The 13,894-nt window shown below is 42.9% G+C and overlaps 1 protein-coding gene across 4 annotated transcripts in view; it reads right to left on the reverse strand.

Moving 5' to 3' along the window:
• Positions 1–13,894, reverse strand: part of LOC137506633 (transcription initiation factor TFIID subunit 3-like) — a 401,567-nt gene that overhangs the window by 102,558 nt on the left and 285,115 nt on the right. For 3 of the 4 annotated variants that reach the window (XM_068233614.1, XM_068233616.1, XM_068233617.1), the window contains 2 exons: positions 13,309–13,717; positions 9,171–9,227 (listed from right to left, as the gene is read on the reverse strand). In XM_068233614.1, the coding sequence (XP_068089715.1) occupies positions 9,171–9,227; positions 13,309–13,717 (466 nt within the window). The remainder of the gene's footprint in view (positions 1–9,170; positions 9,228–13,308; positions 13,718–13,894) is intronic. The other variant, XM_068233615.1, reaches the window with a different exon arrangement.

Here is a 13,894-nt window from a genome sequence, read left to right on the forward strand (position 1 = left end):
TTTTATTTTTTGTCACAAGTTAGCAGAAAATGACACTTTGTGAAAAAAAACAATTAAAATCAATTTCCGCTAACTTGTGACAAAAAAAAAAAAAAAAAAAATCTTCTATGAACTCACCATCCTCCTAACGGAATACCTTGGGGTGTCTTCTTTCTAAAATGGGGTCATTTGTGGGGTTCCTATACTGTCCTGGCATTTTAGGGGCCCTAAACCGTGAGGAGTAGTCTTGAAACCAAATGTCGCAAAATGACCTGTGAAATCCTAAAGGTACTCATTGAACTTTGGGCCCCTTAGCGCAGTTAGGGTGCAAAAAAGTGCCACACGTGGTATCGCCGTACTCAGGAGAAGTAGTATAATGTGTTTTGGGGTGTATTTTTCCACATACCCATGCTGAGTGGGAGAAATATCTCTATAAATAGACAATTGTGTGTAAAAAAAATAAAACAATTGTCATTTATGGAGATATTTCTCCCACCCAGCATGGGTATGTGTAAAAATACACCCCAAAACACATTATACTACTTCTCCTGAGTACGGCAATACCACATGTGTGGCACTTTTTTGCAGCCTAACTGCGCTAAGGGGCCAAAAGTCCAATGAGCATCTTTAGGCTTTACAGGGGTGCTTACAATTAGGCACCCCCCAAAATGCCAGGTCAGTGAACACACCCCACAAATGACCCCATTTTGGAAAGTAGACACTTCAAGGTATTCGGAGAGGAGCATAGTGAGTCTGTGGCAGATTTCATTTTTTTTTGTCGCAAGTTAGAAGAAGTGGAAACTTTTTTTTTTCTTTTTTTGTCAGAAAGTGTCATTTTCCGCTAACTTGTGACAAAAAATAAAATCTTCTATGAACTCACCATGCCTCTCACTGAATACTTTGGGATGTCTTCTTTCCAAAATGGGGTCATTTGGGGGGTATTTGTACTATCCTGGAATTTTAGCCCCTCATGAAACCTGACAGGTGCGCAGAAAAGTCAGAGATGCTTGAAAATGGGAAAATTCACTTTTGGCACCATAGTTTGTAAACGCTATAACTTTTACCCAATCCAATAAATATACACTGAATGTTTTTTTTTTTCAGATCAAAGACATGTAGCAGAATAACTTTTGCGCTCAAATGTATAGGAAATTTTACTTTATTTGAAAAATGTCAGCACAGCAAGTTAAAAGTGTCATTTTTTTGCCAAAATTCATGTCTTTTTTGATGAATATAATAAAAACTAAAACTCGCAGCAGCAATCAAATAGCAGCAAAAGAAAGCTGTATTAGTGACAAGAAAAGGAGGTAAAATTCCTTTAGGTGGTAGGTTGTATGACCGAGCAATAAACCGTGAAAGCTGCAGTGGTCTGAATGGAGAAAAAGGCTCTGGTCCTTAAGGGGCGAAAAGACTGTGGTCCTTAAGTGGTTAAATGCAGATATAGTTTGCCATAACTACTTCCTGAGGTAGGATATTCCAGATTTTAACCACTCTCACTGTGAAGGAACCCGTTCTAAATAGATTGCAACAAAAAAAAAACACGTTTTCCTCCATAAGCAAATCTTGTCCCCCTTGTCCATCGTACAACCCTAAGGAGAAAAAGCTCATCAGCCAAGCTTTTGTATTGCCCTCTGCTGTTAATCAGGTCACCTCTCTGTTGCCTTTTTTCTACGCTAAATAAGCTCAAATTGTCCAACGTTTCTTGGTAAGTAAGCACTTCCATCCCTGATTAATTTACATTGGTTTGCAAAAGTATTCGGTCCCCTTGAAGTTTTCCACTTTTTGTCATATTACTGCCACAAACATGAATCAATTTTATTGGAATTCCACGTGAAAGACCAATACAAAGTGGTGTACATGCAAGAAGTGGAACGAAAATCATACATGATTCCAAACATTTAAAAAAAAAAACAAATAACTGCAAAGTGGGGTGTGCGTAATTATTCAGCCACGAGTCAATACTTTGTAGAACCCCCTTTTGCTGCAATTACAGCTGTCAGTCTTTTAGGGTATGTCTCTACCAGTTTGCACATCTAGAGACCTCTACCTTCTACATCTAGCAGTGGTCCTCAAACTAAGGCCCGAGGGCCGAATGCGGCCCCCCAAGGCTTTTTCACTGGACCCCAAACACGGCACCTTTTAATATCGGTGGCCCGGATATAAAATAGTAGTGCTGGCACCACCCATTCACATACTGTAGCAGCCAGTGAGCAGTAATTCACTGGCATCCAATTATGCATCAGGTGACACTGCTGTCCAGCTGGACAGCAGGTTGTCACCTGGGTATGCTTCACTGTCTGGTGCACAAAGATGTTCTTCGGGGCGCCGGATGACTAAGTGGCTGCTGCTGGGAGGTGTCCTCCGGGCATGATTGGGGGGAATCAATGCCTAAATTCAATATATTGTTTTCAACATTTTATGTATGTTCCGGCCCCCCTGCAGTCTGAAGCATATTGACCCGGCCCTTGACCAAAAATGTTTGGAGACCTCTGATCTAGAGACTGAAATCCTTGCCCATTCTTCTTTGCAAAACAGCTCCAGCTCAGTCAGATTAGATAGACAGCGTTTGTAAACAGTAGCTTTCAGAACTTGCCACAGATTCTCGATTGGATTTAGATCTGGACTTTGACTGGGCCATTGTAACACATGGACATTTTGTTTTAATCCATTCCATTGTTGCCCTGGCTTTATGTTTAGGGTCGTTGTCTTGCTGGAAGGTGAACCTCCGCCCCAGTCTCAAGTCTTTTGCATACTCCAAGAGGTTTTCTTCCAAGATTGCCCTGTATTTGGCTTCATGCATCTTCCCATCAACTCTGACCAGCTTCCCTGTCCCAGCTGGAGAGAAGCACCCCCAGAGCATGATGACGACACCATCATATTTGACAATTGGGATGGTGTGTTCAGAGTGATGTGCAGTGTTCGTTTTCCGCCACACAGCGTTTTGCATTTTGGCCAAAAAGTTCCATTTTGGTCTCATCCGACCAGAGCACCTTCTTCCACGTTTGCTGTGTCCCCCAGATGGCTTGTGGCAAATTGCAAACGGGACTTCTTATGTTTTTATGTTAACAATGGCTTTCTTCTTGCCATTCTTCCATAAAGGCCAACTTTGTGCAGTGCACGACTATTAGTTGTCCTATGAACAGAGTCCCCCACCGGAGGTGTAGATCTCTGCAGCTCGTCCAGAGTTACCATGGGCCTCTTGACTGCATTTCTGATCAGCTCTCTCCTTGTTCGGCCTGTGAGTTTAGGTGGACGGCCTTGTCTTGGTAGGTTGTGCCATACTCCTTCCATTTCTGAATGATGGCTTGAACAGTGCTCCGTGGGATGTTCAAGGCTTAGGAAATCTTTTTGTAGCCTAAGCCTGCTTTAAATTTCTCAATAACTTTATCCCTGACCTGCGTGGTGTGTTCTTTTGGACTTCATGGTGTTGTTGCTCCCAATATTCTCTTAGACAACATCTGAGGCCGTCACAGAGCAGCTGTATTTGTACTGACATTAGATTACACACAGGTGCTCTATATTTAGTCATTAGCACTCATCAGGCATTGTCTATGGGCAACTGACTGCACTCAGACCAAAGAGGGCTGAATAATTACGCACACCCCACTTTGCAGTTATTTATTTGTAAAAAAATGTTTGGAATCATGTATGATTTTCGTTCCACTTCTCATGTGTACACCACTTTGTATTGGTCTTTCACGTGGAATTCCAATAACATTGATTCAGGTTTGTGCAGGAATATGACAAAATTAGAAAAACTTTAAGGGGGCCGAATACTTTTACAAACCACTGTAGTTGCCTGTCTTTGTACCCCTTCCAGAAGGTCAATGTCCTTTCTATAGCGTGGTGCCCAAAACTGTATCACATACTCCAGCTGTGGCCTCAAGTGATTTATACACAGAGAGCAGTCCACTAGCATCTCAAGATTGCAAGTCGACGGCAACTGCGGCTGCACGGCCCGGGCTTCGCAAAAATTTCTTTGCGTTTCAGACCGTAAGAGCGTCCTGCACATAGGCTGGACCGCGAACAAAGCTACGCGTAGGCGCAGTTGCCGTAAGTCGACGGTAATGAAGTTGCACCGCGGCGGGAGAACGGAAGATCGTGCAGGACCAGCGCGGGGCTGCTGGGGGCTTGGGGAAGCCTCAGGTAAGTGAAAGTTTGTTTTTGGGGAATTTACAGTTGCGCTTTAAAGGGAATGTCCAAGCAAAATAAAAAAATGAGTTTCACTTACCGGGGGTTTCTACCAGCCCCATGCAGCCATCCTGTGCCCTCGTAGTCACTCACTGTTGCTCCAGTCCCCCGCTGGCAGCTTGCCGACCTCGGAGGTCGGCGGGATGCATTGCGTACATTTTTAAGCATTCCTGCTAGTGCAGGAACATTAACACATACATTTTTACGCATTACTGGTTCAATGCGTAAAAATTTACGCATTGAACCAGTAACGCGTAAAAACGTATGCGTTAATGGTCCTGCACTATCGGGAATGCGTAAAAATGTACGCAATGTGTCCCGCCGACCTCCGAGGTCAGGAAGCTGCCAGCGGGGGACTGGAGCAGCAGTGAGTGATTACGAGGGCACAGGATGGCTGCATGGGGCTGGTAGAAGCCCCCGGGAAGTGAAACTCATTTTTTTATTTTGCTTGAACCTTCCCTTTAAGTCATAACTTGTCAAAATACGTCAGAATAAAAGTTTGTTGCACATTCTACATATATATATATATATATATAAAAGACTAGAACACAAATGTGTTGAATTCAATTTATGAATAAACTTTAATTAGGAAACTGTACAAATAAGGCAGGCAGAAAATAGTAAAAATCCAGTTAGACGTCGGTGCAGACGGCAGGCAGAGAGTAGTCAAAAACTAGGCAGACGTCGCTGCAGGCGGCAGGCAGAGAGTAGTCAAAACCCAAGCACAAATCGGTAACAGTAAGGCAGAAGCACTTAGCTCAAACAGTTGGGAACCAAATGGCTATATGGTCATCCTGTGGTTTCGAATGAGCTTATCTGCCATGGCATTCAGATGACACAGGGGAAAGATCACATTATAACTTGTGATTAGAGGAATAACTTGTGAAATGAGGAAAAATTAGTATATATATATATATATATATATATATATATATATATATATATATATATATATATATTTATATATATATATATATATACACACACACATACATACATACTCACCTAAAGGATTATTAGAATCAATTTCTCATTAATGCAATTATCTAATCAACCAATCACATGGCAGTTGCTTCAATGCATTTAGGGGTGTGGTCCTGGTCAAGACAATGGCTTCAATTCATCAAAGGGTGTTCGATAACAAAATCCCAGTCCATAAAATACCACATTCGGTATTTTACACTTCACTGTGCTAATTCATCAATATTTTCACATGTGTGGTCGAGGTTCGTTAAGTTACCAAACTACTTCATCAAAGGCTGTTCGATAACAGCAGAGTGGTGCAGAGCAGCTTGGAATGTTCCTGTGTTGTTACAAGCTGATTACAATAGAAGGCATCCAGACATCCCTTTAGATGTAAACATGTGTTATATTTACTGTTATTTATACTGCCTCAGCTGCTCTGAGTATAAATCAGTCTTTCTTAACATTTTGCTTATTTGCCACAACATAGATGAACTTCCTGGAGACATTACAAATGCCATGCTTGGTGATTTCACCACCAGCATCTTTGCATTTTCAAACAGGGACTCAAAGGGTTACACCACCGCAGGGTATCTGGGGATATCTTTTGTCCCCTTCTCTCTGCTCACTGCCCGGGGGGTCTGAAAGCTTGTGTGGAGAAGCCTGTGTGACCTATCAGCAGCACTTGCAGGAGAACAGGGGCTGTTTCTATTAGCTGCCTGCTCCTGTTAATCATGAAAACATTCACACAGAAGGCCTTCGAAGCCTGTAACGACAGGGGAGAGCTGGAGATAAACACCGAATGTGTTAGCGAATGTGGTAACCTTGATGAATTAACATTTACTGACATTTGCTGACATGTGTTGAGCACATGTCGGTAATTTATCTCATTGCTCTGTCATTTCAGCTTCTCATTCGGTAACAGCTTTGATGAATTAACATTTTCTAAAGTGCTCCGTTAACCAGTTCGGCCTTTCTGGACGAGCTTTCTCGTCCAGAAAGGCACTGCTGCTTTCAATGCGTTGTGCGCGCGCCCGCCGCTAGCCCCCCGATCAGTGAATGGGAATATAATTCCCATTCACCGATCTAACTTCCCCGCAGAAATACCGACGCTTTCTCTCCAGAGAGCGTGGTATTTCTGCCCCCAGGAAACAACTCCTCTGAATTTTGGTTCCTGGATGCGAGATCGTTCGCATCCAGGACTTTTCTCACTGTGGCCATCTTGTGGCCAAATAGTAAACTGCACCCACATACATTTTAAATTAAAGAATTTGCTTATTTTACATGTAAAATAAGCAGTTTCCCTCCCACACCAAAAATTACCCACATACATTTTTTATTAAAATAAAAAAAAAAAAAATACAATAAAAAAAAAAACATCATAAATAGTTACCCAAGGGTCTAAACTTTTTAAATATACATGTCAAGTGAGTATGTTATTATATTATTTAAAATTATAAGCTTAAATAGATGATGGATAAATAGTGATGGACGCAAATTGAAAAAATGCACCTTTATTTCTAAATGAAATATATGCACCATAAATTGTGATAGGGACATCGTTTAAATGGTGTAATTAACGGGACACATGGGCAAATAAAATACATGGGTTTTAATTACGGTAGCGTATATTAATTTCAAACTATAATGGCCAAAAACTGAGAAATAATGAATTTTTTTTCATTTCTTTCTTAATCTTCCTGTTAAAATGGATTTAGAAAAAAATAATTCTTAGCAAAATGTAGTACCCAAAGAAAGCCTAATTAGTGGCGGAAAAAACAAGATATAGATCAATTCATTGTGATAAGTAGCAATAAAGTTATAGGCGAATGAATGGGAGGTGAACGTTGCTCGGATGCATGAGATTTTCGGCACTGCGGCGCTGAACCGGTTAAGTCAGCTGTTTTCAGCATTACCGAATGCGGTAATGCTTGATGAATTGAAGCCAATCTCTTGAACTCCAAACTGAATGTCAGAATGGGAAAGAAAGGTGATTTAAAGCAATTTTAAGCGTGGCATGGTTGTTGTCAGACGGGCCGGTCTGAGTATTTCACAACCTGCTGAGATTTTCACGCACAACCATTTCTAAGGTTTACAAAGAATGGTGGGAAAAGGGAAAACATCCAGTATGCGGCAGTCCTGTGGGCGAAAATGCCTTGTTGATGCTAGAGGTCAGAGGAGAATGGGCCGACTGATTCAAGCTGATAGAAGAGCAATGTTGACTGAAATAACCACTCGTTACAACCGAGGTATGCAGCAAAGCATTTGTAAAGCCACAATGCGCACAACCTTGAGGCGGATGGGCTCCAACAGCAGACCTCACCGAGTACAACTCATCTCCACTACAAATAGGAAAAAGAGGCTACAATTTGCACGAGCTCACCAAAATTGGACAGTTGAAGACTGGAAAAATGTTGCCTGGTTTTATGAGTCTCGATAGAGTCAAAATTTGGCGTAAACAGAATGAGAACATGGATCCATCATGCCTTGTTACCACTGTGCAGGCTGGTGTTGGTGTAATGGTGTGGGGGATGTTTTCTTGGCACACTTTAGGCCCCTTAGTGCCAATTGGGCATCTTTAAATGCCACGGGCTACATGAGCATTGTTTCTGATCATGTCCATCCCTTCATGACCACCATGTATCCATCTTCTGATAGCTACTTCCAGTAATGCTGGGCATAGACGAGTCGACCAAGCGGCTCGATTAGCCGACGGATCGACTCCCACCGCGTACCCGCGGGCGGCCGGATCTATTCCCGCTGGTCCCCGCGGGCACTCCTTATCTTCCGCTCGATTCCCCGCTATTGTCCGCCCGCGGGGAATCGATCCGGCGGGTCTATTGATACGGAGCTGTCGACCAGTCTATGCCCAGCATAAAGCTCGAATCATTTCAAATTGGTTTCTTGAACAGGACAAGGAGTTCACTTGAAGCTCATCAAGAGAATGCCAAGAGTGTGCAAAGCAGTAATCAAAGAAAATGGGGTTGAAGGGGGGGTTGTAGGCCTATGGTCCCGAAATGGTTAATCACAAGGTCTTTTGAAAAATCATGAAAAACGTGATGACCTGTACGCAGTGCTGCGATGTAATTTTTTTTTTTTATTTTCATGATGGCTTTGCGATTAGAAAAAAAACCACTTCTCCGTTATGGTGTACCAACCCCCCTGAAGGTACTTCCTGGTCGGGAGGTTTGGGGTTTAGACTGCGCTGGCACTGCCGGCCGCAGGCGTGATCAAGGGTGTGCGTCGCCAGTCAGCCCCTGCGCTTTCCTTACCATCCTTCTCAACCAGGAAGTAGCTTTGCTGAGTCGGTGCACCATAATGGAGCGGGACCGAGGAGAATGGTGGGCAGGAGGAGGCCGTCTTACACATGCCTGCTCCCCCCGGTTTTTAACATTCAGATGGACTAAGGTATCCTTTATGCAGAGCAGAGCCCACAAACAGCCTAAGATGGCCTTCACCACTAGGAGTACTCCCGACGATTTGTGCTGGTTGGTTGAGACTGCTGGTTATTTGAGGTCTGGATAACCAGGACTCTACTGTACTTATTTTGTAAACTACAAAGTTTTTACCAAGTTTTTCATGCAGAATTAATCTGTAGTAATATTCTATTAAGTACATATAGGCAAACTTAAAACATGACAGGAATTCTTTACAGGAGTTTAAAGTGACTCTTAACCCTGGCAAGGAAAAAAAGTTTCACTTACCAAGCCCCCTGCAGCAGTCAAGCGCATCCTGCACGGGACGCACTTGACGGCGGCAAGGCGGAGAAAAATACCCGTGGCCGGGGGTCGCCTCTTAGTCGGCCAAGGACCAGAGGACACTCTAGGAGCGGCGAGGCCATAGGACGGAGCTTGAGGAAGCCCCGGGTAAGTGAAACTAACTTGCCAGGGTTAAGGTTCACTTTAAAAAAATAAAAAATTGCAAGGAAGAGGAAACAGGCATTGAAAATCTGTTTTACTAAGAGTATACTTTTAATATATTCTGGCATAACATGGAAAATATCAGTCATCATTACTTTGAATATTATGGTTACTTACAAACTGGACTCTGTTTTTCGGACATCATGGGGGGTTGAATTAGCTTGATTGGGAGACCTGGAAAACAAATTCTGGCGTATAAGACTACTTTTTAACCCAGGTAAATATTTTCAAAAGGTGGGGGTTGTCTTATACGCCGGGCATGGTCTTATAGGGTGGGTGCTGAAACTTCCGAGCTGGACTGGAGAATCTGCAGTTGCCGCACACAATCGGGGGAGCTCAAAAACATCCGTGGTCGCATCCTCGCTGAATGTGATGACCATATGAAAGCAGCAAGGTCGGTGCTGTACAAGTATGGTAGAAGAAAATCCACTCACCAGGATTCCTGGAAAGCAGTGACTTAACACGGTCCTGAAGACGAGGTGAGGGGGAACCTCACTGGGAATGTGTAAGTAAAGTTTGGAGCAAGCTTCAGGCATCCGGGGTATTTATATAGGGCCAACATCTTATGCAGCGCTGTACAGTATTGTCTTGTCACTTACCTGTCTCTCAGAGTGCCTCACAATCGAATCTGTACCATAGACTTATGTCTATGTATGTATCGTGTAGTGTATGTGTATCGTAGTCTAGGGCCAATTTTAGGAGGAAGCCAATTAACTTATCTGTATGTTTTTGGGATGTGGGAAAAAAAACGGAGTGCCCGGAGAAAACCCACACAGACACGGGGAGAACATGCAAACTCCTTGCACATGTTGACCACTGATTCGAACCCGGGACCCAGCGTTGCAAGGTGAGAGTGCTAACCACTGCACCACCATGCAGCCCAATATATTTAGTTTGCATTATTTAAAAAAACGAAAAAAAAAAAAAAAGGATTAAGAAATAGTTTGTCTAAGTGCTTGTTCTGAAATCTCTGCAAAAGGTTCACATTTCCTGAGAAAAAGAAACCATAACCGTTTTGATATTAATATTGTAATTTTTTTTTTGCTATCTCTAGAAAGGTTGTCGAATTAACCCTTCTCCTACAGGATTTAGCTAGCGTTAGACTTGGCATATTCGCACACGCCTAAATTGCAAATTGGTCCACAGATTGGACTGTGTGGACTCAACCACTCCAAAAGGTTACTTTGCTGCAGTTTACCATTCAGCCTCAGACCCTGAAGGAATCCTAAAGGCATTCAGTGCTGCAAGCAAAGGGTACAGAAATTGGAGGGTGACCGTATTCCGTCACATTGGTCTAATATTGTAACATGCATAATCTCATGATCAGGTGTAAGCAGTTGCAGGAGATTAAACTAAACCCATTTCCAAACACAAAAGCCAGAGATATGCCAATATTTGACACATTTGCACACTTAACAAATGCAGGGAAAGTTCATGGCTCATGAGCATTTTTCTGGCAAGGCAACCTGTGCAGTGCAGTGCGCATGGGCATACACATGGCATAAGTCAGAACAATAGTTTCAAGGCAAGGATCAAGCATTCAGATATGGAGGAGGGTTGGTTGGATGAATGAAGAAGAATGTGGTTATCATGGAAGAGGATAATTGAGATGGGGAAGGAAAATGGAAGATGCTCAGATTCCAGGAGGTTGTAAAGGAAGTTGTAGAATTAAGGATTTGCTTGAATTTCAGACTTTTTTGATGTTCTGGGACCCATCAACATTAGAGCACAGCAATGAAGACTGTCAAAACCAGTTCAACAGCAGAAACCAGAACAAGGAGTGAAGGCGAGTAGTGGTCTCTGATCGCTGCTGGAACCATGGATTAGGTGAGCCATGCTCCCGCTACTTACATTTGTGCACGGGAAGCTGATGGGAGGGGATAACCAGAGGAGGGCACGGGCACAGAAAGGGGACCAGAGGACACAGGGGGAGCAAAGGAGGGCACAGGAGGTCAGAATAGGAAATACAGGGGAAGCAAAGGAGGAGGACACTGGGAACAAAAAGACAGCAAAGGAGGACATGGGGACAAAATATTTGGGACAATCTACAAACCGCTCCTGGACCATGTACGCACTAGGTTTAGTATATTTTTTTTCCTTTGGATTTTGCCCTCTAAACCTAGATCTACATCTTATAGATTGCAAGCATGAAAAGGTGAATCTTGTGGGCTCATCTGAGAATATTAAAGGTGGGGTCGAGTCTGATGACTGGTAGGAGCGAGTTCCAGTGACTGCGGGACAGTCCTGCAATCATGCATGGGAGTGAGATATGTGCGGTGCGAAAAGGCACCAGTCGTTGGGATTGTGGGCATGCCAGCCTTTGGACAAGAGATGTGGGTTGGGCAGATTTTGTGCACAGAATTGTAGGGCAAGCGCAGTTTTGAAGTTGATCCTGAAGCTGATAGGGTGCCAGTGGCTCTCGCTATACAGAGAGGAGTTGAAAAGGCATTGCGATGAGAGGAGTTGATCAGTCAAATATATGAATTTAACAGATTCTCAAGTTTATGAATTTAACAGAACATTTTAATTGGGGTATGTGTAAAGTTTTCTAAGAAAGATATACCATATGTACTCACTGATAAGCTGTTCCACAAATTAGCCCACCCACCACTTTTGGTCAAAAGAATGGGTTAAATGCAGCGAACTGCAGATAGACCGATACCACCATGGAGCTCTAGCGGTTAAGTACAAAGCTGCTGCACAGATGAGTGGGCTGGAACAAGGACAGGTAGCTATTATCTTCTAGTGCACTCCCAACATGCGCACCGCATAAAGGAACCATGCAAATATTATATGAACCATGGTTATGTCAAGCACACCCCTCCCACCTCCACACACTTCGGCACAAAAAAAATTAACTGATCTATGGTGGAAACAGGTATATTTTTGGGGAGAAAGAATTTAGACTCACAAATTCATAGATCTTCCCTCCTCAGTCACCTACTGCTGCCCCAATCCCCCTCTAACCCCTAATTTAGTCAAAAGGGTATGCAGGAGGAAGAATGACCGCTCTTCTTGACCATGCCTTCCAGCTGGCCGAAAGCCAACATCTAGCAGGGAGGCAGGGCTTCAAAGAGGAGAAATAAGCAGGCAGATGAAGGTTATAAAAGGGAACCCAAGGGGAGAGAGATATGGAGGCAGCCATATTTATTTTTAAACAATACCAGTTGCCTGGCAGTCCTCCTGATCTTGTGTCTCTAATGTTTTTAGCCATAGACCCCGATCAAATATGCAACAGATCAGTTGTATACAATGAACAGAGGCGTCAAAAGTATAAAATTAGATTAAATGAGCTTAAAAACCAACTCAAATGGCAAAAATGAAGGAGGAAGTGGTGGTCTTACCTCCCTCAAGCAGACACGACAACGACTGCGATTCAGACAGTCAAACACATTTATTAGAAACTCCCAAAAAATTTGCAACGCGTTTCGCAGGCTCAATCCTGCTTCATCAGGCAATGCAGGGAGGAGTATCAAGCGATCTGCACAAGGATTCAAGTTAAGCACCTCTGAGGTGCACACAGAGGGAGTTTCTAATAAATGTGTTTGACTGTCTGAATCGCAGTCGCTGTCGTGTCTGCTTGAGGGAGGTAAGACCACCACTTCCTCCTTCATTTTTGCCATTTGAGCTGGTTTTTAAGCTCATTTAATCTAATTTTATACTTTTGTCGCCTCTGTTCATTGTATACAATTTCGAGTCCACCCTTGGTGGAGGGTTGCTACCCTTTTTTCCTGTCTACAGAGAGCGACTTCTTAATCCTGAGTGGGGTCAGGATAATCACCCCACCTGTTGCCTGCTGGTGACCCTGACTTGTGAGTATCTAGCAATATTAATTCATTGCCACCTTATCCAGTACGTATTACACTATTGGGGCTCTTGGTGTTCCCTGTTTTTATGCAACAGATCAGGTTGTCTCACTTAGCTTTCACTGGCTTAGCCGTATGCTTGTTCCAGGGTTTTGACTCAGACACTATTTATGCCAGAAGATCAACAGGACTGCAAGGCAACTGGAATGGTTTACAGGGAAATAAATATGTCAGCCTCCATATCGATCTCACCCTGAATTCCCTTTGAGAAGAATAAGACCAACGAATTGTGGAGCAGTTCTCTTTTCCCAAGAAGTTGTAAATATGCAGAAAGCTTTTAACAAGCTAGCATACTCCACCGTAAACCACAAGGTTTTAGCGATTGTTGCTGTTTGTTTGCAGTGCTTTTATCATTCTGCAAGGATTCATCCTCTTCCTCATTTACACACCTTATTCTGGTATTCAGAGGTAAAATCCATGGATGTTTTCGCCGAAATGGGGCCGTTGATTCGTCCCTCTGTGATTTTTTAGGCCCTTGTTCATCTTCACAGTTTGCGTTTCCATTTTCAGGAAGTTCCTCTGAACTGTGTTTGGAGGAATCGTCAACACGACAGGACTCATGTGATTCGGAGCTTGACAGTGTATGTTTCGGAGATCGTTTATTTTCTTCAGAGAGCCTTTTTAGTGTTGAAAGTCCCATTTTCTCACTTTTAACGTTTCCACTTGAGGTTGGAGAGTTTTCATTCTGTTCCAATACTTTCTTATTTTTCTTAAGTGGTGTTTTTTTTCCCTTGTTCTGCTTACATTTTTTTGGGGGTTGTATATGAGCGGATTCTTCAGAATTTGTTTCAGGATTTTCTGAAATATATAGAATTAATATCATAACATGGCTGTCCACAATAAAGCAAAACCATAATGAGAGAGGAATGTAATACATGGTAAAGGATATCCATTATTTATCCTAGTTGAAACATCAGAAACCCTTCTCATATCTACATATTGCTGTATCTTGGTATGTAACCCCACCCTCCCAGT

This window comes from Hyperolius riggenbachi, chromosome 1 (genome assembly GCF_040937935.1).
Source record: "Hyperolius riggenbachi isolate aHypRig1 chromosome 1, aHypRig1.pri, whole genome shotgun sequence".
Taxonomy (NCBI): Eukaryota; Metazoa; Chordata; class Amphibia; order Anura; family Hyperoliidae; genus Hyperolius; species Hyperolius riggenbachi.